This window comes from Vicia villosa, linkage group LG2, assembly GCF_029867415.1.
Source record: "Vicia villosa cultivar HV-30 ecotype Madison, WI linkage group LG2, Vvil1.0, whole genome shotgun sequence".
NCBI classification, from domain to species: domain Eukaryota; kingdom Viridiplantae; phylum Streptophyta; class Magnoliopsida; order Fabales; family Fabaceae; genus Vicia; species Vicia villosa.
In genome coordinates this window covers 186,678,744-186,706,116 of record NC_081181.1, presented here as the reverse complement: position 1 = coordinate 186,706,116, position 27,373 = coordinate 186,678,744, and the positions used below count along the sequence as shown (strand labels likewise).

Here is a 27,373-nt window from a genome sequence, read left to right as displayed (position 1 = left end):
GAAGAGGTATTTTCTGAACTATCTAGAGAAGAGTTAGTTTCCAGTTTAACAGAACTTCTGGAACTCAAGGCTCATCTTAGTATCAAATACAAAAAAGCAGTTTGAATTTGAAACTAAGAAGCTGGAATTGGAAAATTCTGAACTGAAGGAAAAAGTTTTAAATCTATCCAAAGATAGTGGATCTCCTTCTGAAACAGAAAAATCCATTCCTAGCATGAATCATATTCTGAAAGAATATGACTCGAGCTTCAGAAATTTCTTATCTAGAAGTATTGGCAGAAGTCATCTTGCTTCTATGATATATGGTGTTTCTGGAAACAGAAGGTTTGGTTTTGGCTATGAGGGTGATACCTCACATAAATTTGAACCTATTGATGATCTGAAGATCACATACATGCCATTGTATGATCAGTTCAAATATGGCCATACACATGATATTAGGCTCACTTCACATGCACAGAAGTTTAACACTGTTCACACCAAGAAGCATGTGACACATCCTAAGAAATATCATGCTGACAAACCTAAAGAATATCATGCTGTTCCTCCTGCTAAATATTTTGCTAAACCCAAGTTCAATCAGAACTTGAGGAGAACTAACAAGAAAGGACCCAAGAAATTGTGGGTACCTAAGGAGAAGATAATTTCTGTTGCAGATATCCTTGGCGGCAAAGAGGACAGAAAGCAAAATGTCATGGTACCTGGACTCTGGGTGCTTGCGACACATGACGGGAAGAAGGTCTACATTCCAAGACCTGGTGCTTAAACCAGGTGGAGAAGTCAAGTTTGGAGGAGATCAGAAGGGCAAAATCATTGGCTCTGGAACCATAAGTCTTGGTAACTCTCCTTCCATAACTAATGTACTTCTTGTAGAAGGATTAACGCATAACTTATTGTCCATAAGTCAATTAAGTGACAATGGTTATGATATAATCTTCAATCAAAAGTCTTGCAAGGCTGTAAGTCAGAAGGATGGCTCAATCCTATTTACAGGCAAGAGGAAGAACAACATTTATAAGATTGATCTTTCTGATCTTGAGAAGCAGAAGGTGACTTGTCTTATGTCTGTTTCTGAAGAGCAATGGGTCTGGCACAGAAGATTAGGACATGCTAGTTTGAGAAAGATTTCTCAGATTAACAAACTAAATCTAGTCAGAGGACTCCCAAATCTGAAATACAAATCAGATGCTCTTTGTGAAGCATGTCAGAAGGGCAAGTTCTCCAGACCTGCATTCAAGTCTAAGAATGTTGTTTCTACCTCAAGGCCGTTAGAACTCTTGCACATTGATCTGTTTGGCCCAGTCAAAACAGCATCTGTCAGAGGGAAGAAATATGGATTAGTCATCGTTGATGATTATAGCCGCTGGACTTGGGTAAAGTTCTTGAAACACAAGGATGAGTCTCATTCAGTGTTCTTTGAATTTTGCACTCAGATCCAATCTGAGAAGGAGTGCAAGATCATAAAGGTCAGAAGTGATCATGGTGGTGAATTTGAGAACAAATTCTTTGAGGAGTTCTTCAAAGAAAATGGTATTGCCCATGATTTCTCTTGTCCTAGAACTCCACAGCAAAATGGAGTTGTAGAGCGAAAGAATAGGACTCTACAAGAAATGGCCAGAACCATGATCAATGAAACCAATATGGCTAAGCATTTTTGGGCAGAAGCAATAAACACTGCGTGTTATATTCAGAATAGAATCTCTATAAGACCTATTCTAAATAAGACTCCTTATGAATTGTGGAAGAACAGAAAGCCCAACATTTCTTATTTCCATCCTTTTGGATGTGTATGTTTTATTCTGAATACTAAAGATCATCTTGGTAAGTTTGATTCCAAAGCACAAAAATGTTTCCTTCTTGGATATTCTGAACGCTCTAAAGGCTACAGAGTATACAATACTGAAACATTGATTGTAGAAGAATCAATCAATATCAGGTTTGATGATAAGCTTGGTCTTGAAAAACCAAAGCAGTTTGAGAATTTTGCAGATTTTGATATTGATATATCAGAAGTTGAAGAATCAAGAAGCAAAGCTGCAGAAGCTGGCAGTCTCAGAAGCAATGAATCAGAAGATCAAGTTGCTGCATCTTTAGAGAATCTTAGGATTTCTGAAGAACCAACTATCAGAAGATCACCTAGACTTGCCTCAGCTCATTCAGAAGATGTGATCCTTGGAAAGAAAGATGATCCCATCAGAACAAGGGCATTCCTTAAGAACAATGCAGAATGTCAATTAGGTCTTGTTTCTTTGATCGAGCCAACTTCTGTTGATCAAGCTCTAGAAGATCCAGACTGGATAATTGCCATGCAAGAAGAACTAAATCAGTTTACAAGGAATGATGTATGGGACTTGGTTCCTAGACCAAAAGGATTTAACATCATCGGTACTAAGTGGGTTTTCAGAAACAAGCTAAGTGAGAAAGGTGAAGTGGTAAGAAACAAAGCCAGACTGGTTGCTCAGGGTTATAGTCAGCAAGAAGGGATTGATTATACAGAAACCTTTGCACCAGTGGTCAGGTTAGAATCTATTCGTCTATTAATTTCTTTTGCCACTCAACACAACATCACTCTTTATCAGATGGATGTCAAGAGTGCCTTCTTAAATGGTTATATAGATGAAGAAGTTTATGTTCACCAACCTCCTGGTTTTGAAGACTCCATGTCTCCAAATCATGTTTTCAAATTAAAGAAATCATTATACGGATTGAAACAAGCTCCCAGAGCTTGGTATGAACGTTTGAGCTCTTTCCTTCTGGAAAATGATTTCACTAGAGAAAAGTGGACACTACTCTCTTTTGTAAAACATTTAAAAAGGATATTTTAATTTGTCAAATATATGTTGATGATATTATCTTTGGAACATCTAATGCTACACTTGGAAAGGAGTTTGCTGAGTCTATGCAGGCTGAATTTGAAATGAGCATGATGGGAGAACTCAAGTATTTCCTTGGGATTCAAATCAACCAAACTTCCGATGGAACCTATGTTCATCAAACGAAGTATGTGAAAGAACTTCTGAAGAAGTTTAATCTTTCTGAAAGCAAAGAAGCCAAAACTCCTATGCATCCAACTTGTGTACTGGGTAAGGATGAGGTAAGTAAAAAGGTAGATCAGAAGTTGTACAGAGGTATGATTGGATCTCTTCTATATCTAACTGCTTCTAGACCTGACATTCTCTTTAGTGTTTGTTTGTGTGCTCGATTCCAATCAGATCCAAGAGAATCTCATTTAACAGCGGTTAAGAGAATTATAAGGTATCTGAAAGGTACTACTAATGTTGGTTTAGTTTACAGAAGATCTAAAGATTACAACTTAGTAGGATTCTGTGATGCTGACTATGCTGGAGATAGAATAGAAAGAAAGAGCACTTCTGGAAGTTGTCAATTTCTTGGAAGTCATCTGATCTCATGGTACAGCAAGAAGCAAGCTATTATTGCCCTCTCAACAACAGAAGCAGAATATGTTGTTGCTGCTGGTTGTAGCACACAAATGCTCTGGATGAGAAGTCAGCTGGAAGATTATCAGATATATGAGAGTAACATTCCTATTTTCTGTGATAATACTTCTGCTATATGTTTATCTAAGAATCCTATTTTACATTCAAAAGCTAAACATATTGAGATTAAACATCATTTCATAAGGGACTATGTTCAGAAGGGTGTTATATCTTTAAACTTTGTGGATACAGACCATCAATGGGCTGATATCTTTACAAAACCCCTTGCTGAAGATAGGTTTAAGTTCATTCTGAAGAATATCAGTATGGATTTATGCCCAGAATGAGAAGATGAGAAGATCTTATGTATGAGTATCTTCTGAAATGAAATTGGATTTTTTTTAAGAAGTTCTGATTGAAATCAATTAGAAATTGTGATTCAGTTATTACTAATGTTTCATTGTCTAAGTTGATTCAGAATCTCTTTAAAAGCAAAACAGCTGTAACTGGCTATCCAGATGGTAAACACGTGTTCACTATTTCTGGACAAGCGTGCGTGCAGTTGAGGGGACGTCTACTTAGGTAACTGTGCAAATCTCGTCTTTTGTCATTATTATCTCTCCTCACGTCACGTAACATTAAATGCTATCCATCATTTACTCTTTTTCAGTTTTCTTTTTATACTCTTCAAACGTTTCTTTTCCCTCTTATATTTCTCTCACTTTGCATTCAGTTTCTTTTTCGTTCTCTCTCTTTGCATTCATAACATAAACCCTAGCAGTTTTCAATATCTGCAACTTCATCATGAATCCATCGTCAAGCTCTGGAAATCAAGAAACTGATCGAAAACAAAAGAGAAAGGCAACTGATGAACCAGAAATCAAACCAAAAAGAGTTAAAACCTACTATGACCCTCTCAAGGTGAATCCCTTTGAAGCCATGATATCTGGTAACTATTCTAGACGTCTGTATCAACCCCTTGATAGTATCCCTGAATCACCACCCTCTTCACATTCTTCCACCACCTCTTCCTCCTCATTCATCCTTTCGGAACCACCTTCTTCACCATCTGATATCTCCTTTCCTTCAACCCATCCCTCAGATATTTCTTCATCTCTCTCACACCCTTTTCCCACCAGAACACCTAACCCCTACAGTGTTGTTTTTCCCGACTCCAGGTTCACTGTCAACCCTCCAACCCCTACCACTCAATCATTTCTGGAGCTTTTACATTCTGATGTAAATAGATGGTTGGAGATTCTGGGTGCTGCTCACCTTAACCATCTGGATGAGTATGCTACATGCAACCTTTGGGATACCTTTCGTCAGGATTTTCTGGTTAGGGCTACAGACATTCAGAGAAGGATCATGTCTGAAGCACCTGGTGTTCGTGGTCTTCGGTTGGAAGTTGGTGAAAGCAGCTATCACCATCTCATCAGGAACAGAAGAGTTCTTGAAGAGAGGATACCTGCAGATGAGTTGGAAGAAGAAAATCCCTGCAGAGACATCGTGGTGTGGAGACCATGGTATCCTGTGCTGACTGGAGATTTTCAGTGGCTGTTTAACTGGTTCAGAATGAACCCTTCTGAAAAAGCACCTCACATGGTCTTTCCAGTAGTGGTTTATCCTGCTGAAGTTGCTGGTCTTACTCCTCTAACAAACCTAGCAGCTATTCTTCAAGCGTTTGAAGTTGGAACTTCTGAGCTGCCTGAACCAGAATATGCTGAGGCTACTTCTGAGTCAGACTCAGATGTGGAGATGGAAGATGCACAAGCTGAAGACCTTCCAGAAGATCGCCCTGTTGAGATTGCTGTCCCTTTTGGCAGAAATTCTGGTGCATCTTCTTCTGGTGAAACCTCAACTCTGATGGAGACATTGGAAGCTCTTCATCAGAATCAAGCTATGCTGGCTTCTCGTTTGGACGCGCAAGAAGCAGCCAATGCTGAGTTTCGCTCTTTCATGGCAAGGCAAGCTACAAGCACTGACGGGATTCATGATGTTCTGGCGCGGATTTTGCGTAGGCTAGGGTCTTAGTCCTTTGGTCTTTGTAGTTTTCTTTCCTTGTTGCATCTGTTTTCTGCATACATCTTTTGTAATCCTTCTTGTTGAAATCAATGAAAAGTTATTTATGTTTCTTTCCTTTTGTTTCTTGCTTTACATCTGAATCTTTTATGCTTTTTGATGTTATGACAAAAAGGGGGAGAAATATATGATAAATGATCTGATTAATATTATCAGTTACCGAGTAAAAAGGCTCCACATTTACTAACAGAACTTGCAAAGTTCTATGTTTTTAAGTTGTGTTGTTGCAGGAATCGAAGATTCAAGATCAACATAAGAAGCAACGAGATGATGAAGCAACTCTTTAGAGAATCAAGCTCTTGGATTCTTGAAGCAAGCTGAGTGCTAGGAAGCTTCAGAATCAGAAGCAAGAAGGAAGAATGATCAGAAATTCTGATAATAGAATATGATCCAAATCATTGTCTATTTGCTCTGATACATTGTATATTGGATCTGATATATTCTATATGGCTTATATGGCTCTGATACATATTTTGTGTTCTGATACACATTTTATGTTCTAACTCATTCATGCTGACTTTTGTCGTTTAGTTTTGTTCTATAACATTTCAGGATGTAGAGATGCTCTGATGATGCTCTGGTACATTCAACAATGTTCTGATACAATCTAGCATGAAGTGATGTAAGAAGAAATTCAAAGCTCTGAAGCTATCCGAGGGAAGCAGAAATCAGAAGCTGTGAATGTTCTAAAGATCCAGAAAACTCAAGTTCTGAAGCTGTCCTAAATGGAAGCATGAATCAGAAGCTGTGAATGTTCTGAAGATCAAAGAAATTCAAGTTCTGAAGCCGTCCTAAATGGAAGCAGGAATCAGAAGCTGTGAATGTTCTGAAGATCAAAGAAATTCAAGTTCTGAAGCTGTCCTAAATGGAAGCAGGAATCAGAAGCTGTGAGTGTTCTAGGGATCTAAAGAAATTCAAGTTCTGAAGCTGTCCAATGGAAGCAGAAGTCAGAAGCTATGAATTATCAGAAGACAGAAGCTTATGTGATCGTCTCTACCGAAATAATCAGGGAAGTCTTTTATTATTAAAGTTCTTCGAGTATTTATTTCAGGGGGAGATTATTCATCTCAGGGGGAGATTGTTAATCTCAGGGGGAGACATATTCACATGCTTATGCTATAGCTGTGTAATTTGTCTTTAGCCGTCTGCTCTTTCTGATCGCAAATTCATATCATTTATATATGTTTCTGTCATCATCAAAAAGGGGGAGATTGTTAGAACAAGATTTGTTCTGATCAATATTCTTAGTTTTGATGATAACAAGGATATGAATTTTGTGTGAGATAATGTGGTACTCTAATACATTGCAATTTCCCTTTCAGGAAATATATAAAGAGTATGCACAAATCAGCGCTCAGAAGCTTTGTCTCAGAAGGTTCAGCATGCAACATCAGAACATGGTCTAGCAAGACATCAGAAGATGGTCAAGGCAGAATCAGAACATGGGTCTATGAAAGCATCAGAAGAACTTGAGATCAGAAGCAGAAGCACTGAAGTTCTCATGGTATCACGCTCAGAAGCACTTCAAGGTCAGAAGACAAGAAGATGCTATGCACCAAGCTGTTTGACTCTGATGATATTCAAATATTATATTCACATACATCATATCAGAAGAAAGTACAGGTGGCAGGCTATGCTGACTGACAAAAGGAACGTTGGAAGCTATTAAAGGCAACGTCAGTAGACACAGCGTGAACAAGGCTCGAGGTAGTTGACAAAAGCGTGAAACATTAAATGCAATGCTGTACGGAATACGCAAAGCATTAAATGCGCCCAACGGTCATCTTCTCAAACGCCTATAAATATGAAGTTCTGATGTGAAGCAAGGTTGACGATTTGCTAACAATTAACTTGCTGAAACGCTGTTCAAATTCAAAGCTCAGAAACTTCATCTTCATCAAAGCTCACTACATTGCTGTTGTAATATATTAGTGAGATTAAGCTTAAACGTTAAGAGAAATATCACTGTTGTGATTATAGCTTTTCAGAAGCATTTGTAATACTCTTAGAATTGATTACATTAATTTGTAAGTAACTAGAGTGATCAAGTGTTGATCAGGATACTCTAGGAAGTCTTAGCTTGTGTCTAAGCAGTTGTAATTAGAGTGATCACGTGGTGGTCAGGATACTCTAAGAAAGTCTTAGCTTGTGTTTAAGCATTTGTTCCTGGAGTGATCAGGTTGTGATCAGGATACTCTAGAAGACTTAGTCGCGGACTAAGTGGAAAACCATTGTAATCTGTTGCGATTAGTGGATTAAATCCTCAGGTGAGGTAAATCACTCCGTGGGGGTGGACTGGAGTAGTTTAGTTAACAACGAACCAGGATAAAAATAACTGTGCATATTGTTTTTATCGTTCAAGTTTTTAGTCTACACTTATTCAAACCCCCCCTTTCTAAGTGTTTTTCTATCCTTCAAGCGCGTGTGTTTATTTGGTTACTCAATCACGATAGGCTTATGACTAATCATCGTAAAAGCTTATGTGGTATTAGAGATGCAGCTTGTCAGTTATGTGGTAGCGTTTGCGAAACAACCCTCCATGTTATGAGGGACTGTCCGGTGGTCAAGAGGATGTGGGACAAGATTGTTCCCATTAATTTTACTAACGTTTTTTATGCAGGGAATTTGCAGGACTGGATTCAATTGAACATGAATTGTCATAATGTCCATCCGGACTGGTGTAACATGTGGGCCATCGGGTGCCATGCAAATTGGACTTGGCGAAATAAAGACATTCATGTTGATAATCATGCAAGACCTCTCAATACTGCTTGTATCATTGCTGACATGATGAAGCAATACAAAAATGCAACTATAATGTAGCAACAAATTGTTAACAAGCAGCGGAGTATAGAAAATGTTTGTTGGAGTCCCCCGAAACCAGATTTTATGAAACTTAATGTCGACGGATCTTGTGGGAAGGATAATTATTCAGGTTGTGGTGGTGTTGTTCGGGACGGTAATGGCAAATGGATTTGCGGCTTTTCCAAGTTTCTTGGAAAGTCACTACAAAAAAAAGCCTCAGTAGTGACGTGAATATCACGCCACTAATCAAAAAATCACATCACAAACCAATATTTGCGAAGTGAAAATTCACGTCGCAGGAGGCAAGGTGGCAACTTTTAGTGACGTGATTTTCACTTCACTATTTGGTGAAGTGAAAATCACGTCGCAAAATTTGGGTCAGAGATTAATGCATTTTCAGTCAGAGCAGGCGTAGCAGCGTTTGGGTCAGAAAAGCAACTTTAGTTGCGACGTGATTTACATGTCACTACTTAGTGACACGGCAATCACGTCACTAAATTTGCCTAGGAGTCAACTGAAATGCGCATTTAATGTCTAATGTTGCGACGTGATTTTCATGTCACTACTTAGTGACATGGAAATCACGTCACTAATATTTTTTTTTTTTTGGAAAAACCAAATATATATATATATATATATATATAAATATATATATATATAAATAATTAAATTAATAAACTAAATATATTAAAATTTATAAATTAATTCAATAAACTAAATATAAATCTAATATTAAAATTAAGAAAGTAAAATTATAAATCTAATATTACTAAATAATGTAATTATAATTTAATTAATAGTTTACACAAATTCAAAATTAAAAGTTATAACAACAAAATAAAAACTAAACTAAATCAACAATCAATCCGGGTCGGGAAACTCATCCTCATTTAGATTTTCCTGATCAGTCGGCGCAGAACTCCCCATATTTTGGTTTCCACCAAAGGATTGCATAAATTGACGCATTTGTGCCTCCATATCCGATTGTCTTTTCGCCATGACCTCCATTTCCCGCTGATGCTCACTCCGCATTGCCTTCATTTGGGCCTCCATTTGGGCTTCCAGTGCCGCTTCACGTTCCGCCGCCTCACGCCTCACCTCATTTATCGCCAATTGTCTTACAGTGTCTCTCTGTTCATCTGTTAAAGTTACAGGACGTGAACCTCCTTCCCCGTCGAGAACTCTTTGATATAGAGTTCTATCATCAGATCTCAAGGTGCCTGCCAAATTTCCACCACCAAAAAAACACCCGTTAGGCCCCTTGCCGCCAATGACTTTACTCCAAAGATAAAAATCTACATCTGGATGAAGCGGCTCTCCCGGTCTTGGAGTATACTTAGGATTAACAGTCAGAAATTGTACAAGCAATGCCTGATAATCATCCTACACATACAAAAAAAATTTAAATATAATTTAGTTGCCACATGAATTTCACGCCACAAATTTAGTTGCCACATGATTTTCACGCCACAACATGTCACATGCCACATGAAAATTATAACACATACATTCTACCTGTCAGAATTAATTAATAAATCAGAATAATAATACCGATTTAATTCATACATTATAACACATACATTCTACCTGTCGGAATTAATTAATAAATCAGAATAATAATCCCGATTTAACTCATACATTATAACACATACATTCTAACTTTGATCACCAATTTGATTCATATATATCAACACTTTATCGGCACTTCACAATCACCACCAAATACATCACAATTCATCGCTTAAAGAAATACCGATAGCTTAACCAAATATAATACGGATAGCTTAACCAAATATAATACCCAACTTTAACCAAATAATACCGATAACTTAACCAAATATAATACGGATAGCTTAACCAAATATAATACTCAACTTTAACCAAATAACACCGATAGCTTAACCAAATATAATACGGATAGCTTAACCAAATATAATACTCAACTTAACCAAATAATACCGATAGCTTAACCAAATATAATACCGATAACTTAACCAAATATAATACCCAACTTAACCAAATAATACCGATAACTTAACCAAATATAATACCGATAGCTTAACCAAATAATACAGATAGCTTAAAAATAATACCGATAGCTTAAATAACTTACCATAGCTTTTTGTGTACGACTGTCAACAAAAGCTCCTGTTTTCTTTTTCCGAGTCCTCGCAACCAGCTCGGTCATAAGTGGAGGTCTATTTAATTCCTTAGTCTAAATAACAAAATAAACTATAATTAATAATATCAATTATTAATTGAAATTATAACTTTGAGAAGTGGTAATAATTATTACCATGCGACGAACATGCTCAGCAGTGCTTATACTTCCAACAGCATTAAGGCAACCACCCTTTTCAGATGCTCTCATCTTCTTTGCATTTTCAGATTTGGCCGCAAACTCATCACTCTCCCAATATTTAAGAAGTTCCCGAAAGATTTCTTCTCCTATCCAACTAGGACGGATGCCATGAAGTTCCCAACGCTTTCTAACACGTCGTAGCATGTCAGAAAGTCGTCTTGCAGTTCTGCCATAATAATTTTTTTTAATCTGTCTCTCTTTCATTGGATCCCACACACATTTTTCCTGCATTAAAAGTAGATAAAATAAAAGTTAGATAATTGTAGTGAAAAAGTTATTTAAATAACAATAACTTAAACAATAAATTAAGTATACCTGAAATTTCGCAAACCAATGATCTCTATCATCGCCCTTAACATCTTTAAAAGTCTTTATAAGCTTTTTATAATTCTGTTGAATTATATAACTTATAACTTTGGCAGCAGTCCGACTCGGCGTGAATCTAAACAACATTAATTGAATTAACATTAATTATAAAGTTATAAAAAATGGAAATGTATACTTAAATAAAAATTGATAAATAAGAAACTTACGAGCTTCCTTCGGGCCTAATAAAAAATCTCCCGTCAATGATATGAATTTGACTCGGATCATCATCCCCTCGAAGATCACTCCCATCCAATTGATCATCCGCAGTCTCATCCTCCGCAGTCTCATCCTCCGCCTGATCATCATCCTGTGGGGGCACATGTGGGGGATGTGGGGTGGGACCAGTCTGTGTGGGAGGTGGAAAACTAGATCCTCCAGTCTGCTGGAAAGATGAGGGACCAGTCTGTGTGGGAGGTGGAAAACTAGATCCTCCGGTCTGCCGGAAGGATGGGGGCACATGTGTCTGCTGGAAGGATGGGGGCACATGTGTCTGCTGGAAGGATGGGGGCATCTGTGTCTCCTGGAAGGATGGGGGCATCTGTGTCTGCTGGAAGGATGGGGGCATCTGTGTCTGCTGGAAGGATGGGTAACCAGGTGGTGGTGGGGTAATAAAAGACGGACTGTCATATGGATACTGAGAGGAGAGTAGTGGCAGAAAACCCTGAGTACTGGCCATGGACATACGATTAACTTGACTCTGCGGGGGAGGACACGTGGCCAACTGAGGTGACTGACATACTACTAATCGTGGGCGTTGGTGCTTCTTCTTACCACTATCATCAGCTACACCCTTACCTTTATCAAGTCGGGGTGGCATTTTACCTATTTATAGAGATTACACAATTAATATAAATATATTCAGCAAATGGTTCACTAAGTAAAATTATAAAAATATAATCTCAACAACTGGTTGTCATTAACACATTCAATACATAGTTCATTAAGTGAAATTATAAAAATACATTTTCAACAACACATATTCATTATTCTAAATCTTCGTGCTCGTCATCCACATCATTCTCATCATTTGATGTGATATTTTCCTCAGATGCAATATCTTCATGCTCTTCATCCAATATAGACGAATCAACTAGATGCCCCTCAACCATTGTATCAGACAAACTTGTAGTTTGTTCATCTGCAACCACATCATTAATTTGTTCCACTTCATCAACTTGGAAAGCAAGATCTTCTTCCACTAGATCGTCAGATTCAATATGACCCATTGGTTTTGTTTTTATGACAACACACCACCCTCGTTTACGTGGCACAAATGAAGGATAAGGAACATAGTAAACTTGCCTAACAATATGTGACATTATGAAAGGGTCATACTCTTTGTACCTCCGGTCCATTTGAATCTCAACAGTACCATATGTCCTATCTATTTTTGTGCCTCTAGTTGGATCATACCATTCACAATAAAACAAGACAACTTTATTTTCCGAGTCCAAGTAAGTGTACACCAACTCATAGATATGTTTGACAAAACCATAGAAGTCATCTTCACCACCATCTGTAACTCCTTTCACAAAAACACCACTGTTTATGGTCTTTTTCCCTTCAATCCATGTATGAGTGTGAAATTTATATCCATTCACGAAGTATGTGTGCCATTCATTTGCGCTTTGAATAGGGCCTTGAGACAAGTTTCTCAAATGGAGTATTTCGGGAGTCGGTGCAACAATGCTATACATTCTCTCCTTAAACCATGCTGGGAATTGAGCATGGATGACACCAGATGTTGATTGTACACCGGTAGTATGAAAATAGGTGTTGTTGAATTCCCTAAAAAGAAACACATTATAAGTTTCAGAGTAATGAGTTTTATGATTGTAAAGAAAATTAAAAGTTAGGGGTATGTATACTTACTCAAGAAATGGTTTAACTTCAACGCAGTTGATCAAGACATGAACATGGGCAGATTGCATTTCTTGTTGGGTCAACCAATGCACACCCTTTTTTCCAGATGGACGGCCTGGAAGCCCGAAGACCGATAAAGTGAATTGACTCCTTTCACTAACATTGACAGGATTTCGAATGATTCTTGGAGTTAACATCAAATGCTTGAAATAGTGACTGCAAAAATGTGATGTTTCTCGATGCAAGTAATGTGCACATATCGATCCTTCAACTCTAGCCTTATTTTTCACTGATCGTTTTGAATCACCCATGAACCTTTCAAACGGATACATCCACCTATATTGAACAGGTCCTCCAAGATAAGCTTCATAGGCGAGATGCACAGGTAAATGTTCCATGGAGTCAAAAAAACCAGGCGGAAATACTTGTTCCAACTTGCATAGAATGACTGGAATATTTCGATCCAACTTAATGACGTCGTCTACTTTTAAAGCTGAAGCACAAATATCTCTGAAAAATTGATTAATTTCAGTCAGTGGATTAAGCACATGTTTAGGTAGAGAACCAAATGCAATTGGTAGCAATTGTTCCATAAAAACATGGCAATCATGACTTTTCATACCATGCAACCTCCCAGTGTTGGCGTCAGCACACCTTGCTAAATTTGAAGAATAGCCGTCGGGCATTCTCAATTCTTTTAACCATCGACAAACCGCTTTACCTTCTTGGGAGGTCAGACTGAAACAAGCCTTCGGTTTCAATAATTTCCCATTTGGTTGAGGCTTCAACTCCAACTCTTTTCGATTGCACCATTTTTCCATGTCATGTCTAGCCTTCTCATTATCTTTCGTCTTGTCTTTAACATCCATCACAATGTTAAATACATTATCAAAAAAATTCTTCTCAATATGCATAAAATCTAGATTATGGCGCAACAAATTATCTTTCCAATATGGAAGATCCCAAAATATACTTCTCTTTGTCCAATTGTGATCGACCCCATATCCTTCAATTCTACATGCCTTTCCAGTATCTGTAATTTTTGGTAGCCCGCAAACTTTGTTCCATACAGCACCTGGTGACAATCGGGGCGGAGGCATATCTGTTACCTGTTTGTCTTTTATGAAATTTGTCTTGTTCTTTCTATACGGATGATTTTTTGGTAGAAATCTGCGGTGACAGTCAAACCACGAGCTTTTCCCCCCTTTATCCAACGTAAACGCCTTCGTCTCTTTCATACAATGCGGGCAACCCATTCTGCCATGTGTACCCCAACCAGACAACATGCCATATGCTGGAAAGTCGTTGATGGTCCACATCAAGGCAGCTCGCATAGTAAAATTTTGTTTACGTGATATATCATAAGTCCATTCTCCACCAATCCACAACCTCTTCAAATCATCAATTAAAGGTTGTAAATACACATCAATTCCGGCTTTTGGACTCGAAGGTCCTGGAATGACGCACGTCAAAAACATATATGGTTTTGTCATGCACATCTCGGGAGGAAGGTTGTAAGGGGTTACAATAACTGGCCAACAAGAATACGCACTTCCCGACGCTTGAACATAAGGAGCAAAACCATCTGAGCATAATCCAAGCCTGACATTTCTAGGTTCTGCGGCAAAATCAGGATGTATTCGATCAAAGTGTCTCCATGCCTCGCCATCAGATGGATGCCGCATAGTGTCTGGACTTGTTTTGTTTGTATGATGCCATGTCATCTGACTTGCACTGTGCATTGAAGCAAACATTCTTTTTAACCTTGGAATTATCGGAAGATAAAACATGGACTTTTCTGCTACACGGTCTTGATTAGTGTTAATGGCTCTACTGCGAACTTTATATCTTGGACTCATACAAAATTTGCATTCCTCCAACAATCCATCTTGAGTACCAAACTCATTGTCATAAAATAACATACAACCATTAATGCAACAATCAATCTTTCTTACTCTTAAGCCCAACTTCGACACCAACTTCTTTGCTTCATAAAATGTTGTAGGTAAGTTGTCTTTCATTTCAGTTGAGTCCAACATCATTTTTACAAAGAATTCCAAACACTGATCAGGAACATTCCAATTTGACTTGGCGGCCAATAATCTCACACACATTGATAACTTGGAGTCAGACGAACCGTCAAACAACGGCGTATTCATCTCATTCATCAATTGATAAAATCTCTGCGCTTCTTCGTTCGGCATCTCTTCCCCATCACAATCTTCAGGTTTATCATAGGTCACATTCACACCAAAAGCATCCTCAACCATGTCACCGATCTGATTAAAGTTTTCCTCATATTCAATAGGCGGTCTTTCCTCATATTCCATTGACGGACGACTACTTGAAGCATGCGTACTGCTAGTGTCTGGTACGTTACTCGGCAATTTTTCACCATTATACGTCCAGACCCAATAATTTTCCATGAAACCCCTTCTATACAAATGCCTGACCACTTCATCTGGGTCACTAATTATAGGTCTACATTCACATTTAAGACAGGGACACCTAACTCCTCCTTCGCTTCGACAACATTCTTGGGCAAACGCCCACGTGATAAACCCGTTAACTCCTATAAAATTGGGTTTAAGTGCACGTCTTCCTGGTTCCACTCTATCGTACATCCAACTACGATAATACAAATAATATTCCATACTGCACATATATCCAATCATTCTCTTTTTAGTAACAATAATTAAACATTTACTTATATCAACTATAAGTAAATAATTTTCTACAATAGAAGTAGATAAACAATATATACATTCTACCAATATATACATTCTAACAATATTCTAACAATATTATATACATTCTAACATTCTAACAATATATACATTCTAACAATAATACATATTATATATAATATTTTTGTTTTTATAAAATCTATAATTATAACATTCTAAAAATTATACATACTATACATAATATTACATTCTAAAAAATTAAAAATTATACATATTATACATTCTAAAAATTATAACATACTATAAATTATACATAATCTATACATATTATATAATCTATAACTATAACATTCTAAAAATTATACATACTATACATAATCTATAATTATACATACTATACATATTATATAATCACATAAAAATTAACATTCTATAAATAATATACATTCTATAAATTAATCTATATATATACATACTATAAATAATATACATTCTATAAATTAATCTATATATATACATACTATAAATAATATGCATTCTAATTATTATAACATTCTAATAATTAACATTCTAAAAATTATATATCAAATTAACATTCTAAAAATTATATATACATACTACAAAAATCTCCTAAAAAAATCTCACAAATTAATCTATAACATATATATATCAATAATCACATAAAAAAATCTAAAAAATTATATAAATAAAATTGAAAAAAAAATACCTCAATGAAGTTGAACAATATTGAGTGAGCTCCTCCTTATCCTTGAATCAAAATCAACAATGCTTCACCTACAAATATATATTAAAATCAGATTTTTACAAAAAATAAAATAAAAAATTGACAAGAACAAGTGAGGTTTGAATGTTTACCTGGAAATGGGGGGTTGTGATGATGAATTTGAGAATGAAAATGGTGGATTGAGGAGGGAGGATGGTTGATTATGGAGGATAGGAAGAGGGTTTGGGGGAAGAAGGAGAAGAGGAGAAGAGGAAAAGAAAGAAAGAAAGAGGAGAAAGGGGGTTCTGGGAAGAGGAGTTCCAACGAATTGGTATAATGCCTTTAGCGACGTGATTTTCACGTGTCTACGTTGCGAAGTGAAAATCATGTCGCAACTTCTACACAGTAATAAATGTGTCAGTCAACTGCACACATGACTGTACATAAATGCTGGCGTGTTTAACAAAAAAAGGTTGCGACGTGAAATACACGCTGCAACAAAAAAAATGAAAATTTGAAATTCCCCCCTTTGAATTTTCCCCCTTTGTCAGACTACTTTATTTGCTTTTAATTTTTTTTATTTTATTTAAAGGTTGCGACGTGTTTTTCATTTCGCAACTTTTTTTTTAAATATTATTTAAAGACACCCCATGTGCCAACGTTGGTTTTAGTTTTTTAATATAAAAAACTTTTAGAGACGTGATTATCACGTCGCAACTCACTTTTTTGAGCCACGTGATAATCACGTCGCAACATTTGGTGGCTATATCACACTTTTCTTGTAGTGAGTGTAATGCGTTCATGGCGGAGGCGTGGGGTGTTTTTGTTGGTCTCAATCTCACGTTTGCCAGAGGATATACGAAAGTCATCGTTAACATAGACGCTAAGCGAGTGAAAGATGCAATTATGTAGAAGAATAATCATGGTTTCCCTAGATTGGCCTTAATCCGCCAAATTCGCTTGTTAATGGCTAAACACGACGTGGTGATTCTGGAGCATACGTTACGGGAAGCTAATACTATTGCGGATGAGTTAGCTAAAAAGGCGAGAGTTTTGTAGAATGGTCTTTATATCTTTGAAGATCCTCCCGAGCATGTTGCGAATTTACTCCTGAAGGACTCTCTTGGTCTTGTTACCCCTAGAGTTGTAGCAGTGTAGTTTCTTTTTGTCTCTGGGCTTTGGCCCTCTTGTTTATCAAAAAAAAAAAACTATGCTGTAGCATTTTTGTATGAAAATAGAAAATATACATAAAATGAAAATCTTATGGATCGAACTCAGGTCCTATGACAAAAATAATAGCTTAGTTACCACTCTGCTAGACTATTACATATGATAAATAATGGATTTAAAGGTATATAATATATATGTTCCAATTTATAGTTAGCCCATTTTTCAAATTTGGGGCCCTAAAAAATCGGAGGCCCTGTGCGGTTGCACTCTTTGCACCCCTACAGGGCCGTCCCTGTATAGGGGTGGTTGTGGCACAAAAGGAAAAGATTGTTGCAGCTTTATATGGTGAAGGAAACCGGTAGTGGAAGAAGAAAAATTCATATTTTTCTAATGATCAAATGTCTTGTTTGTTTTCACGTCACTCCATGCTACAAACACATTTTTTTAGCACCCCAATTCGTAACTTCATTTTTTCTCCACATTTTCCACCTTAAATAAGTTGCAGACGCAAGTTTACATGACCAAAACATACCAAAACACATGCTAAATTTGCTCTTCATCTTCTCATAGTAGTAAAATCCATGTTAAATTTATTCTTCATCTTCCCAGAGAAGTAAATTCCATGAACTCTTTTTTATTGTTATTAATTTATAAATCCACACAATCTGGCAAGCCAAAGGCAGTTACAAAATAATAAAAGTATTTATTCACATCTATTTGGAAAGACGACGTGTCAACATGTCACCATCCACAAATATTTTGAACAGTTTTGTGTGGTATTCGAAACCTAATGAATTTTTTAATTTATGAAAGAGAGTGGCAGGCACGTGAAACACGAGTTTCATCAAACAACAAAATAAAAGGCAGAGGTGTGTGCTCAAAATTCAAATTAGGTTGATGATGTGGGCCATAACACTATGTTTCGTTTCCTCAATTCTTATCTCTCATCACATGGCTGGTCAGGTCTTCGTACAATAAAGGAAACCTGGGTAACAGTAGTAGGGTTGGTAAACTTTGCATTCAAAGGGAATCTCGAAATTTTTTGGTCACGTGACTGTAAATCATATTGCACGTAACGTGCTACTACTAGTGCTTTGTTTGGATAGAAAAATTAAGAAATGAAAGTGTATATATAAAAATGTACTATTATTAGATGTATATTTTTTTTCTAGGCAATATTCTTCATCTCCATTGTTCATATATTTATATAATATTTCAAATTTTAAAAATAATAGATTACTATAGTATTGACAACCCACCTATTTTTTCTTGTTATATATTTTTCAAAATCAACTGATAGTGGCTATGTCAAGCTACAATGCCTACTTTGCTACTAGAATTAGAGAGAAGTAAAACATTAAAGAAAAATAATCATATACTTGAGAACTGTTTTGTCATTTCAGCAAAAATTCAATAAGATCGTCGTCCTTTCTTTTCAATTGCGCGGGAGACATTTTTGGTATAGGCCCATCGACGTCCTTTTTTTTTTCTTCCTATTTGTTTCAACTTTCAAGGAAGAATGATAACTTTAATATTTTTTATAAAAAAAATATTAATTTTATAAATTTTAACAATTTTTTTTCCGTTAGTACAGTTAAAATATTTTTCATAAATTTATTGTATAAATTTTTCTAAAATAAGCTAGAATTTAAACAATTTCTAATTAAATTCATTTAGAATTAACATAAAAATTACATTTTCAAAGATTATTAATTTTAATTTCAAATTAAAATTTAGTTTATTACAAAAATTATTCTACTCAAAATATATATAAAAAAAACACATGTCAATAAATTTTATATTTCTAGAATCAATAAGGCTAAAAATGTAAAAGCAAGCATAGGTTAATAATAAAATCAATTAAATAATATAAGCTTAATGTCTTCTTTACTTTACTGCTATAAATAACAGATCCACCAGAAGTAAATGAAGCACCAAAACACATAACCATGAATCCCCTCTCATCTCTCACCCTTTCCTTCCTCCTCTTCACTTTCATCACCAATCTTCCATCAAACACCGCTGCACCTACTCAGGTTATAGACATTAACGGTAACCCCCTTATCCATGGTAACCAATACTTCATTTTTCCAGCAACTCGCAAACCCGGTACCGGAGGACTAACCCTAAACAAAATCTCTGATTCTGAATGTCCACTAACCGTCCTACAAAACAATGCTAATAAACTAGGCATCCCTGTCAAATTCACCATACCAGAAAGCACAACTGGTAACATCTTAACAGGTACTGATCTTGATATTGAGTTTACTGAGAAACCTAGCTGTGCTGAATCATCTAAATGGTCGGTGTTTGTTGATAACGCTACTCAACTGAACTATGTTGGTATTGGTGGTCCTGAAAACTACCACGGTGTTGAAACGATTGGTGGGAAGTTTTTGATAGCGAAATTTGGAACTGCAGCTATTTACAGGCTTGGGTTTTGTTTGGATAATGATGGTGATTGTGGTTATCTTGGACTGAAAGCTTTTGGTGGTGAAGGGGGGTCGCGTTTGATTATGACTGTAACTGATCCTTATTTTGTTGTGTTTGTTGATGCTGCTTCTGTGAAATCTGTTGCAGGTGGTGAAATTAGTAACATTTAGGTTTAGCTATGTTTTAATGAATAAGGGGAGCAGTTTGTATTAATTTCATAATTAATGTATAATTGCACCTGTTATGTAGCAGTTTATCCTTGATTTCATTTTTCCATCAACTAATATTTTTATTCTAACAATTTTTGGGTTTAAAAAAGTATAACAAAAACATAAAAATGTGGAAATGATTTTAAGTAAGTATATTATTCAAAGTGTGGTCCTCAAATCAAGTATTATTCCATTTGTCACATACCACATTATTATACATTGGTCGCTTTCTTCGTTTCTAATAAATGTTAGTAAAATCAATACGAGGAGACTATTATTAAGACGGAACGATTATTCCTCCTATTATTTTATCGCAATTGTTCTTATATAGAGTTGTTACAATTGGCAAGTATTGTGATTCAGATTAAACACACTTTCAACAAACAAAACATCAAACAAATACCAAGGCTTAATATTCCTCTAAAGAATTTTTCGAATTCTAACCGCAGCCAAGCGAATCTCTATTAAACATATAGAATGACTACATTGTTAGTAGCATCACGGTTTTTCCACAAAAAAATATAAACGTAAATAAATTTGTGGCATCAATGCAATTGAGGCGTCATGTTAAAATTAGGTCACTTGTATTTGATTAGAATTGACAGATAGATGGATACAATTTTCTAATGGCGTGAGTTATCATCACATACACACCGTTTTAATAGTAGACACCGTTTTTTTAAAACCTTGTCATATAGTATCAGTGCAATTCTTGTGCTTGCCCCCAACTTCTGCAGGATTTTTCTGAGCCAAATTCCTGGAAAGCTGTAAGCATAAGATGATAATGCAACAAAATTTTCTTCAATACTAAATAATATTATAATTAGAAATGTTATTCCTACACTATAACTATAATTGTACACCAATAGTTGTATACCGTAACAATTTTTTTAAGAAAATAAATAGTATATTTATGAACCTTACCGTGAATATTATGTGAATAGGCTCATTAAAACAATGAAATATAAAAAATTGGTTAATGAAGTAATGAAGTTAATTAATAAACGCTTATATATTAAAAATAATTTAGTAGTAAAATAAAGTTGATTAATAAAATATAAAAGGTGGTTAATAATGTGATAAAGTTGATTAATAAACACTCAAATATTAAAAATAACTTTAAGCAATAAAATAAAACAAAATTAATTAATACAATAAAAAATATTAATTAATGAAATTATAAATTTAGTTAATAAACACTAGTAATTTTCTTTCCTTTAAAAAAACAGTATTTTAATTATTCAACAAAATAAAATTAAGATTATGATTGTTACATATAGAGGCCAGATCTATAAATTTTAATAGTGTATAAAATGATTTAAAATATATCTAAACAAAAAAGTTATATAATAGACCATTACACAATTAAACTACCAGAGACTCAATCCTTAAAAACATAATAATACAAATAAGTAATCCTAATCCAAATAGAGCACCGCGTATATTCACACCGTATTGATGAACCTCTTGCAAATAGATACCTAATAAATAAATAAATAATAAAAAATCAGAATACAAGAAATATCATAGTATTAGTAAATAAAATTAAAGGAAAAGTGAAAAATGAAAATTGTAAAATAACATAAAAAGATAATACCTACACTCCAATTTCTTTTCAACTCTTGAACAACTTCGACTCTTGAACACCCAGAAAATATATAGGAGATAAAAAACAACAAGGAAGATGATTAAGGAAATGTAGAAAACAGAAATGGTTGAGTTAAAACAGAAATGATACCTATAGATTGAAAAAGACAGAACTTTATGAATGGTTAAGTTAAAACCTGTACCACTTCTTTGATTTTGTGAAAGGGATTCAATTTTGTGAAAGAGATTTTATGAAAGGTAGAATTTGTGAAGCTGTGAGAGAAAGGAGAGAAGAATAGATTGCAGCGGCTAGGGTTTTTAAGTTTCCTCACTTGTGTTAGGTTTATATAGAGACATGGTATAACTTTTGAGATTCTTACACAATACAGTCCAACCCAGTATAAATATTTAATAAAACAAAAAAACTATTATGCATGCGGTCGTATTCGATTACTTTTGGATTCAGTTTAATCAACCGAACCGAACTGTGACAATCCACAGCAAACCGGAAGCTTCACCCGTTTGTTTCGAAGACCAGACTTTGACCCGACCGAAACGATTCTGATTCCATGGGTCGGTCGGATAGTAACAGACGGTGGTTTTTTGTCCACCCTTAGTTAGTACAAAAAAGGAGACCTGGGTAACATCAGTGTCGATAAACTTTGTGATTTTTTTCTCAAAATGCCACGTCTCCCAAAATTAATTACTTTCCATCAATATCAATAGTTCCCTCCATGGTTATTTCTCTTGCGGGTGTGGTGTCCGACAAGGAGATCCTCTTTCGCCGTTACTTTTCCGTCTCGCCAAAGAAGTCCTTAGTCGGAAACTCTCTCTTCTCTCTACTAGCTTGAAGCTTATTCCAATTCAAGGTCCCAATCATATTACGGTTCCTACTCATATTCTTTATGTCGACAACATCTTAATCTTCTGCAATGGTAAAATTTCCAATATTAAAACTCTTATCTCCACTTTTGAGGCTTATGCGCTGAGCTCTGGGTAGAATGTAAATTGCAGTAAGTCTTTCATATTTGGTGGGGGAATGTCTCCTTCTAGGTTGAACATTCTGGATGAGATCTCAGGTTTTCAAAAAGGATATGCTCCTTTTCATTATCTTGGTGTGCCTATTTTTAAAGTCATATTGCGGACAAAGTCATTAACAGCTTGCCTCTTGGAAAGGGTCGCTTTTGTCGTTTGCTGGTAGGGTGGAGCTTGTTAAATATGTTATCCAAGGTATGTTGATTCACATTATGGTTTTATATGATTGTCCTATCTTGATCATTCGGGACGTTGAGCGTGCGGTGAAGCGTTTCATATGGAGTGGAGTAACTACAAAAAACAAAGTGATTACAATGGTTTGGAAGGATATGTGTTATCCTTTAGAGGAATGGGGTCTTGGTATCCGGTCAATAATTAAGGTTAACGAATCTTACAATCTCAAGCTGGCTTGGGATTTGCATAATTCTAAGGAGTCTTGGGCAGTCTTGCTAAGACAAAGGGTTTTGAGAAATGGTAAATTCATTAAGCACCATATTTACTCTTCCCTTTAGACGAGCATTAAATCTGAGTTATCTACCGTTGAAGACAATACTTCTTGTATTGTTGGCAATGGAGCTTCTATTAGTCTTTGGTTTGATAATTGGTGCGGGGAGCCGTTACACCTTGGTGTCGAGGTCAATTCTAATATCGTCGATCAATCTGTCAGCAATATTATGACTGATGGTATATGGGATTTCACTAAAGCCATTTCTTCCATTCAGATGTCTCTTCAAGAGAGAATTTTGAGTTGTCATATCCCGTTTGATCTTCGCATGGACTGTAGAGTTTGGATTGATTCTCCGAATGGTGATAAGGATAAGGATATGTTGGTTAGAACGAGACATGGCTCTGGCGGTGTTTATAGGCTTGGGTTTTGTTTGGACAATGATGGTGATTGTGGTTATCTTGGATAAAAAGATTTTGGTGGTGAAGAAGGTGGATCGCGTTTCATTTTGACTGTAACTGACCCTTATTTTGTTGTGTTTGTTCTTGTTGCTTCTGTGAAATCTGTTGCAGGTGTTGAAATTAATAACATTTAGGTTTTGTTTGTATTGATTTTATGATTAATATAAATTGGCTGGTTGGAGTTTATCATGAATTTTATTTTATCATCAACAAATAGCTTCATTCTAACAATTTTTGTGTTTAAAAAGAAAGTAACAAGAACGATATAAATTATTATCTAATTTGCAGCATAAAAAGTGTGAAAATATAATAATAATTTTTTAAAATTGTGAACGGAAATAACTGTAAAATATTATTCAAAATGTGGTCCTCACGGCAAATTATTATTCTATTTGTCACATAACAAGTGTGGAAATATAATAATTATTTTATTATGATATTTAATTAGTATTGAAGAGTGGAAATGATTTTATGTAAGAGCATAAATATCGGGAGTGGCTTTAGCCAATTGTGTCTAAAAATAATACTCCATCCGTTTCATAAATAATGATCCAACACACCATTTCACACATATTAACAAAAAGTATAAAAGTATGAGCGGGAATATTGTTTTTATTATAGTGTCCTTATCATGTATTGGAAATGGTGAAATTTTTATTAATCAGAGGGTAGAATTGAAAAAAGTGTATTGAAAATTGAAATGACTCATTTATTTTGAAAAATTATTTAATTTCAAATGGATCACTTATTATGGGACGGAGAGAGTAATAATTAATTACAAATGGAGTGGTTTGAATAAACCAAAGTGGCTGCAGTCAGTGTTTTAAAAACCGGACCGGTCATCGAACCAGTGAGGGTACTGGGTCACTGGTTTATCGGTCGAACCACTGGGTCACTGGTCGAACCGCACGACCAAACCGAATTAAACCGGATAACTCGGTTGAATAGACCTGTTATTATATAGGTATAAAACCGGTCGAACCGGATGATTCAGTCTCTAAAAAAATATAACTAGATTTTAAATTTTTTTAAAATATCATATCATAAATTCACAATTTCATAACTTAAATTCAAATTTTAAACAAAGATATCACACATAAAAAAATAGTAAAAAATTACAAAGTCTAATTGCAAACAAAGTCTAATTACAACATAATCTAAACAAAGTCAAATTACAACATAATCTAATTGAATAGTTTATAACAAAATAACTCCAATGTGTACCAAATTTAATTCAAAATAGGATCCTCCTAAAAAGAAAATCAAATAAAATTTAATATGTTTATGCTATTTAAGAAAATTTATTAGCAAAGATAACAAATAGACAATAAAGTTTTTAATTTGTCACTAACGAAAAAAAACTATGTGAGAATGCTATTTAAGTAATACAATACTAAATATAGTAAAAAAAAGTTTAAAAAAAATTTAAAAAAAAAGTTTAAAAAAAAACAAAAAAAAAGCAATTAAACCGCCGGTTTTCCGTTTTTCCCGGTTCCTACCGATTTGATGGCATACCCGACCCGACTATTGAACCAGACCGGTTACCTGGCCGGATTTTCGGTTCGACCGGTCTGACCAGCTGGTCCGGTCCGATTTTTAAAACACTGGCTGCAAAGAGTGGCTTTATTAAATTTTTAGATTTTAAGCCACTTGTGTCAGAAAATAATAATAATTAATTACAAATGGGGTGGTTTAAATAAACCATAGTGGGTGCAGTAAACCGCAGTGGCTTCGTTAAATTTTTATATTTTAACCACTATTTTTTATATTTTTTGGACTGAGATTTGTGGGACCCAATTTAAAATTTTAGATGAGTGGTATTAATATTTAGAATATGTAATTGAGTTGCTTAAATAATTGAAAAGTATGAACAAATATATTATATTGAGTAGGGCTCATTTATACCACTAAATTGAGTAACATGGATGTGGATGCTCTAAGAGTCCACTTGTTTCAACTTTAAAAAAAAAATGAATTTCTTTTGCTATTTTTGAAAATAGATTTTACAAACTAGTTTTTCAAAATATTACAAATTATTTATTTTTTTCTTCTATATTTAAACATTACTTTTGACATCCTATTACATAAATAAACATTCACATCAAGAAAACAACATATTAAGGTACAAATATGAATTAAATTGTTTGTTATTTTCATCGGGTTGTATGAACCGGTTTAAATTATGCATTTTTATTGAAGTGTGTATCATATAAGTAATGATGGTTCGATTTGTGTATAATATTAAAGAAATTTTTTAATAAAATTTGTATGATTTTGTGTATAAATATTTTAAAATGTTAGAATATAAGTAAAATAGATAAAATTGTTCGAAATCTGTATGTGAAATTTTTTTGTATGTGAGATTTTTAGAATTAGATACATAAATTTTCCCCTTTTTTCATAAATAAATACATAATCTAATATATTTTAATTTTTTATTTTTGTAAAACAGAAATATATTATTATAAATATGATAAAACTACATATAGAATAATATATTTATTACTATAAATATTAAAAACTTTATCAGGTGAAACTCACTCAACAACTTTCTGTTTATTCAAAATATGCCAGGTGAAATTCACCTCGCAACTTTTTGTCTATTCTGTTTTGAACATCTTGCTCTGCTCTAACACGCGTGCTCTGTTTTGCTCAAATCTAGGAGAGGTGTTGCGAAGTAAAATTCACCTGGCAAAGTTGCGAAGTGATAGTCATCTAGCTAATTTGCGAAGTGTTTTTTCCCTTGCAACAAGTTGCGACTAACGTTTTTGCAGGGTATTTGGTCAACCCCACTATTATTGCGCTGCAGGGTGATTTTTACTATTGCGATGTGAAATTCACCTAGCTAATTGCAGTTTTTTATAGTGATTATTAAAGACCAAAACATAGTCAAAATCGATTTTTTTTTTAAAATAGTATTTCAAAAATGATTTTTATGAAAATTTATTTGAAATAGCTTAAAAATTAAGTGATTTTTTTTGAAATTTTGATATCCAAAATTACATTTTAAAAATTACAATCCTAACTAAATTTTCATTTGAAGCTTTTATTAAAAATTTCTTTGTAAAATTTTTTTATACAAATTATATAACACTATAAAACTATTAAAAAAAACAAAATTAATAGGCCCTAAATATCGAATGACACATAGTTAAGGGTGGAAAAACGGGTCGTCCCACTCTGCCAAAAAAGAGCAGGACGGAAAAGCCCGCCAAGTGAAAATGAACATAAAAATCAAGCCCGCCCCGCCAAGGTGGCTGGTTGGCGGACAGCGAGCTTGCCCGCCTGTTTATTTATTTATTTTTCATTTTTTGAAATAGATTAATAGGTTTTTCTTACCTTTTAATTAAATTTTTGACTTATTTTTTAGAACAACTTTTTATAAAGCATCATTATAAAATTTTTTACTTAAAAATGTTGTATATATTCAAAAAAAATGTGTAAAATAAAACCATCAAGAACTGTTGTAACACGGTGGGAGAACTTACTTTTTATTTTTATTTCACAAACAAATGTTGCGGTGAGCAACAGTCGCCACCGACTTTTATTTTATCCAATTAGGAAAGGCATAAAAGAACATGAAAGACTTTCTTTGAAAAGAGATTGAGTTCGGGGGTAGGTTATGCAAAGGGAAAGTGTAAGCACCCTTTGCATCCATGGTTATCCACGGGCTCTTAATTGCTTAGCTAACTTTGTTTGTTTGA

At 34.8% G+C, this 27,373-nt stretch overlaps 3 protein-coding genes across 3 annotated transcripts; 1 reads left to right on the top strand and 2 right to left on the bottom strand.

Moving 5' to 3' along the window:
- Window positions 1-8,446: 8,446 nt before the first annotated feature.
- Window positions 8,447-10,874, bottom strand: LOC131650882 (uncharacterized). Its single transcript, XM_058920585.1, has 4 exons — window positions 10,621-10,874; window positions 10,438-10,539; window positions 9,624-9,707; window positions 8,447-8,566 (listed from the first exon to the last, which is right to left on the bottom strand). The coding sequence occupies exons 1-4, from the start codon at window positions 10,828-10,830 to the stop codon at window positions 8,447-8,449; spliced, it is 516 nt and encodes a 171-aa protein (XP_058776568.1). The 5' UTR covers window positions 10,831-10,874.
- A 1,164-nt stretch (window positions 10,875-12,038) lies between these two features.
- LOC131650881 (uncharacterized) lies at window positions 12,039-14,018 on the bottom strand. Its single transcript, XM_058920584.1, has 3 exons — window positions 13,892-14,018; window positions 12,928-13,411; window positions 12,039-12,843 (listed from the first exon to the last, which is right to left on the bottom strand). The coding sequence occupies exons 1-3, from the start codon at window positions 14,016-14,018 to the stop codon at window positions 12,039-12,041; spliced, it is 1,416 nt and encodes a 471-aa protein (XP_058776567.1).
- Window positions 14,019-19,419: 5,401 nt separating this feature from the next.
- Window positions 19,420-20,200, top strand: LOC131647674 (kunitz-type trypsin inhibitor-like 1 protein). Its single transcript, XM_058917540.1, has one exon. It carries the CDS (start codon window positions 19,449-19,451, stop codon window positions 20,100-20,102), a length of 654 nt encoding a protein of 217 aa, XP_058773523.1. The 5' UTR covers window positions 19,420-19,448; the 3' UTR covers window positions 20,103-20,200.
- The last annotated feature ends 7,173 nt before the right edge of the window (window positions 20,201-27,373 follow it).

Bases quoted from the DNA above. Each gene is read 5' to 3' on its own strand.
- LOC131650882 (XM_058920585.1), bottom strand. From the start codon at position 10,830: ATGCTACGACGTGTTAGAAAGCGTTGGGAACTTCATGGCATCCGTCCT. The intron at 10,540-10,620 runs GTAATAATTATT...TTTGTTATTTAG, and splicing joins CTGAGCATGTTCGTCGCATG to ACTAAGGAATTAAATAGACC. The intron at 9,708-10,437 runs GTAAGTTATTTA...TTGTATGTGTAG, and splicing joins GTCGTACACAAAAAGCTATG to GATGATTATCAGGCATTGCT.
- LOC131650881 (XM_058920584.1), bottom strand. From the start codon at position 14,018: ATGCCTCCGCCCCGATTGTCACCAGGTGCTGTATGGAACAAAGTTTGC. The intron at 13,412-13,891 runs GTATATTTTGGG...TTTGTGCTTCAG, and splicing joins TCACAATTGGACAAAGAGAA to CTTTAAAAGTAGACGACGTC. The intron at 12,844-12,927 runs GTAAGTATACAT...GTTTCTTTTTAG, and splicing joins GAAGTTAAACCATTTCTTGA to GGAATTCAACAACACCTATT.
- LOC131647674 (XM_058917540.1), top strand. From the start codon at position 19,449: ATGAATCCCCTCTCATCTCTCACCCTTTCCTTCCTCCTCTTCACTTTC.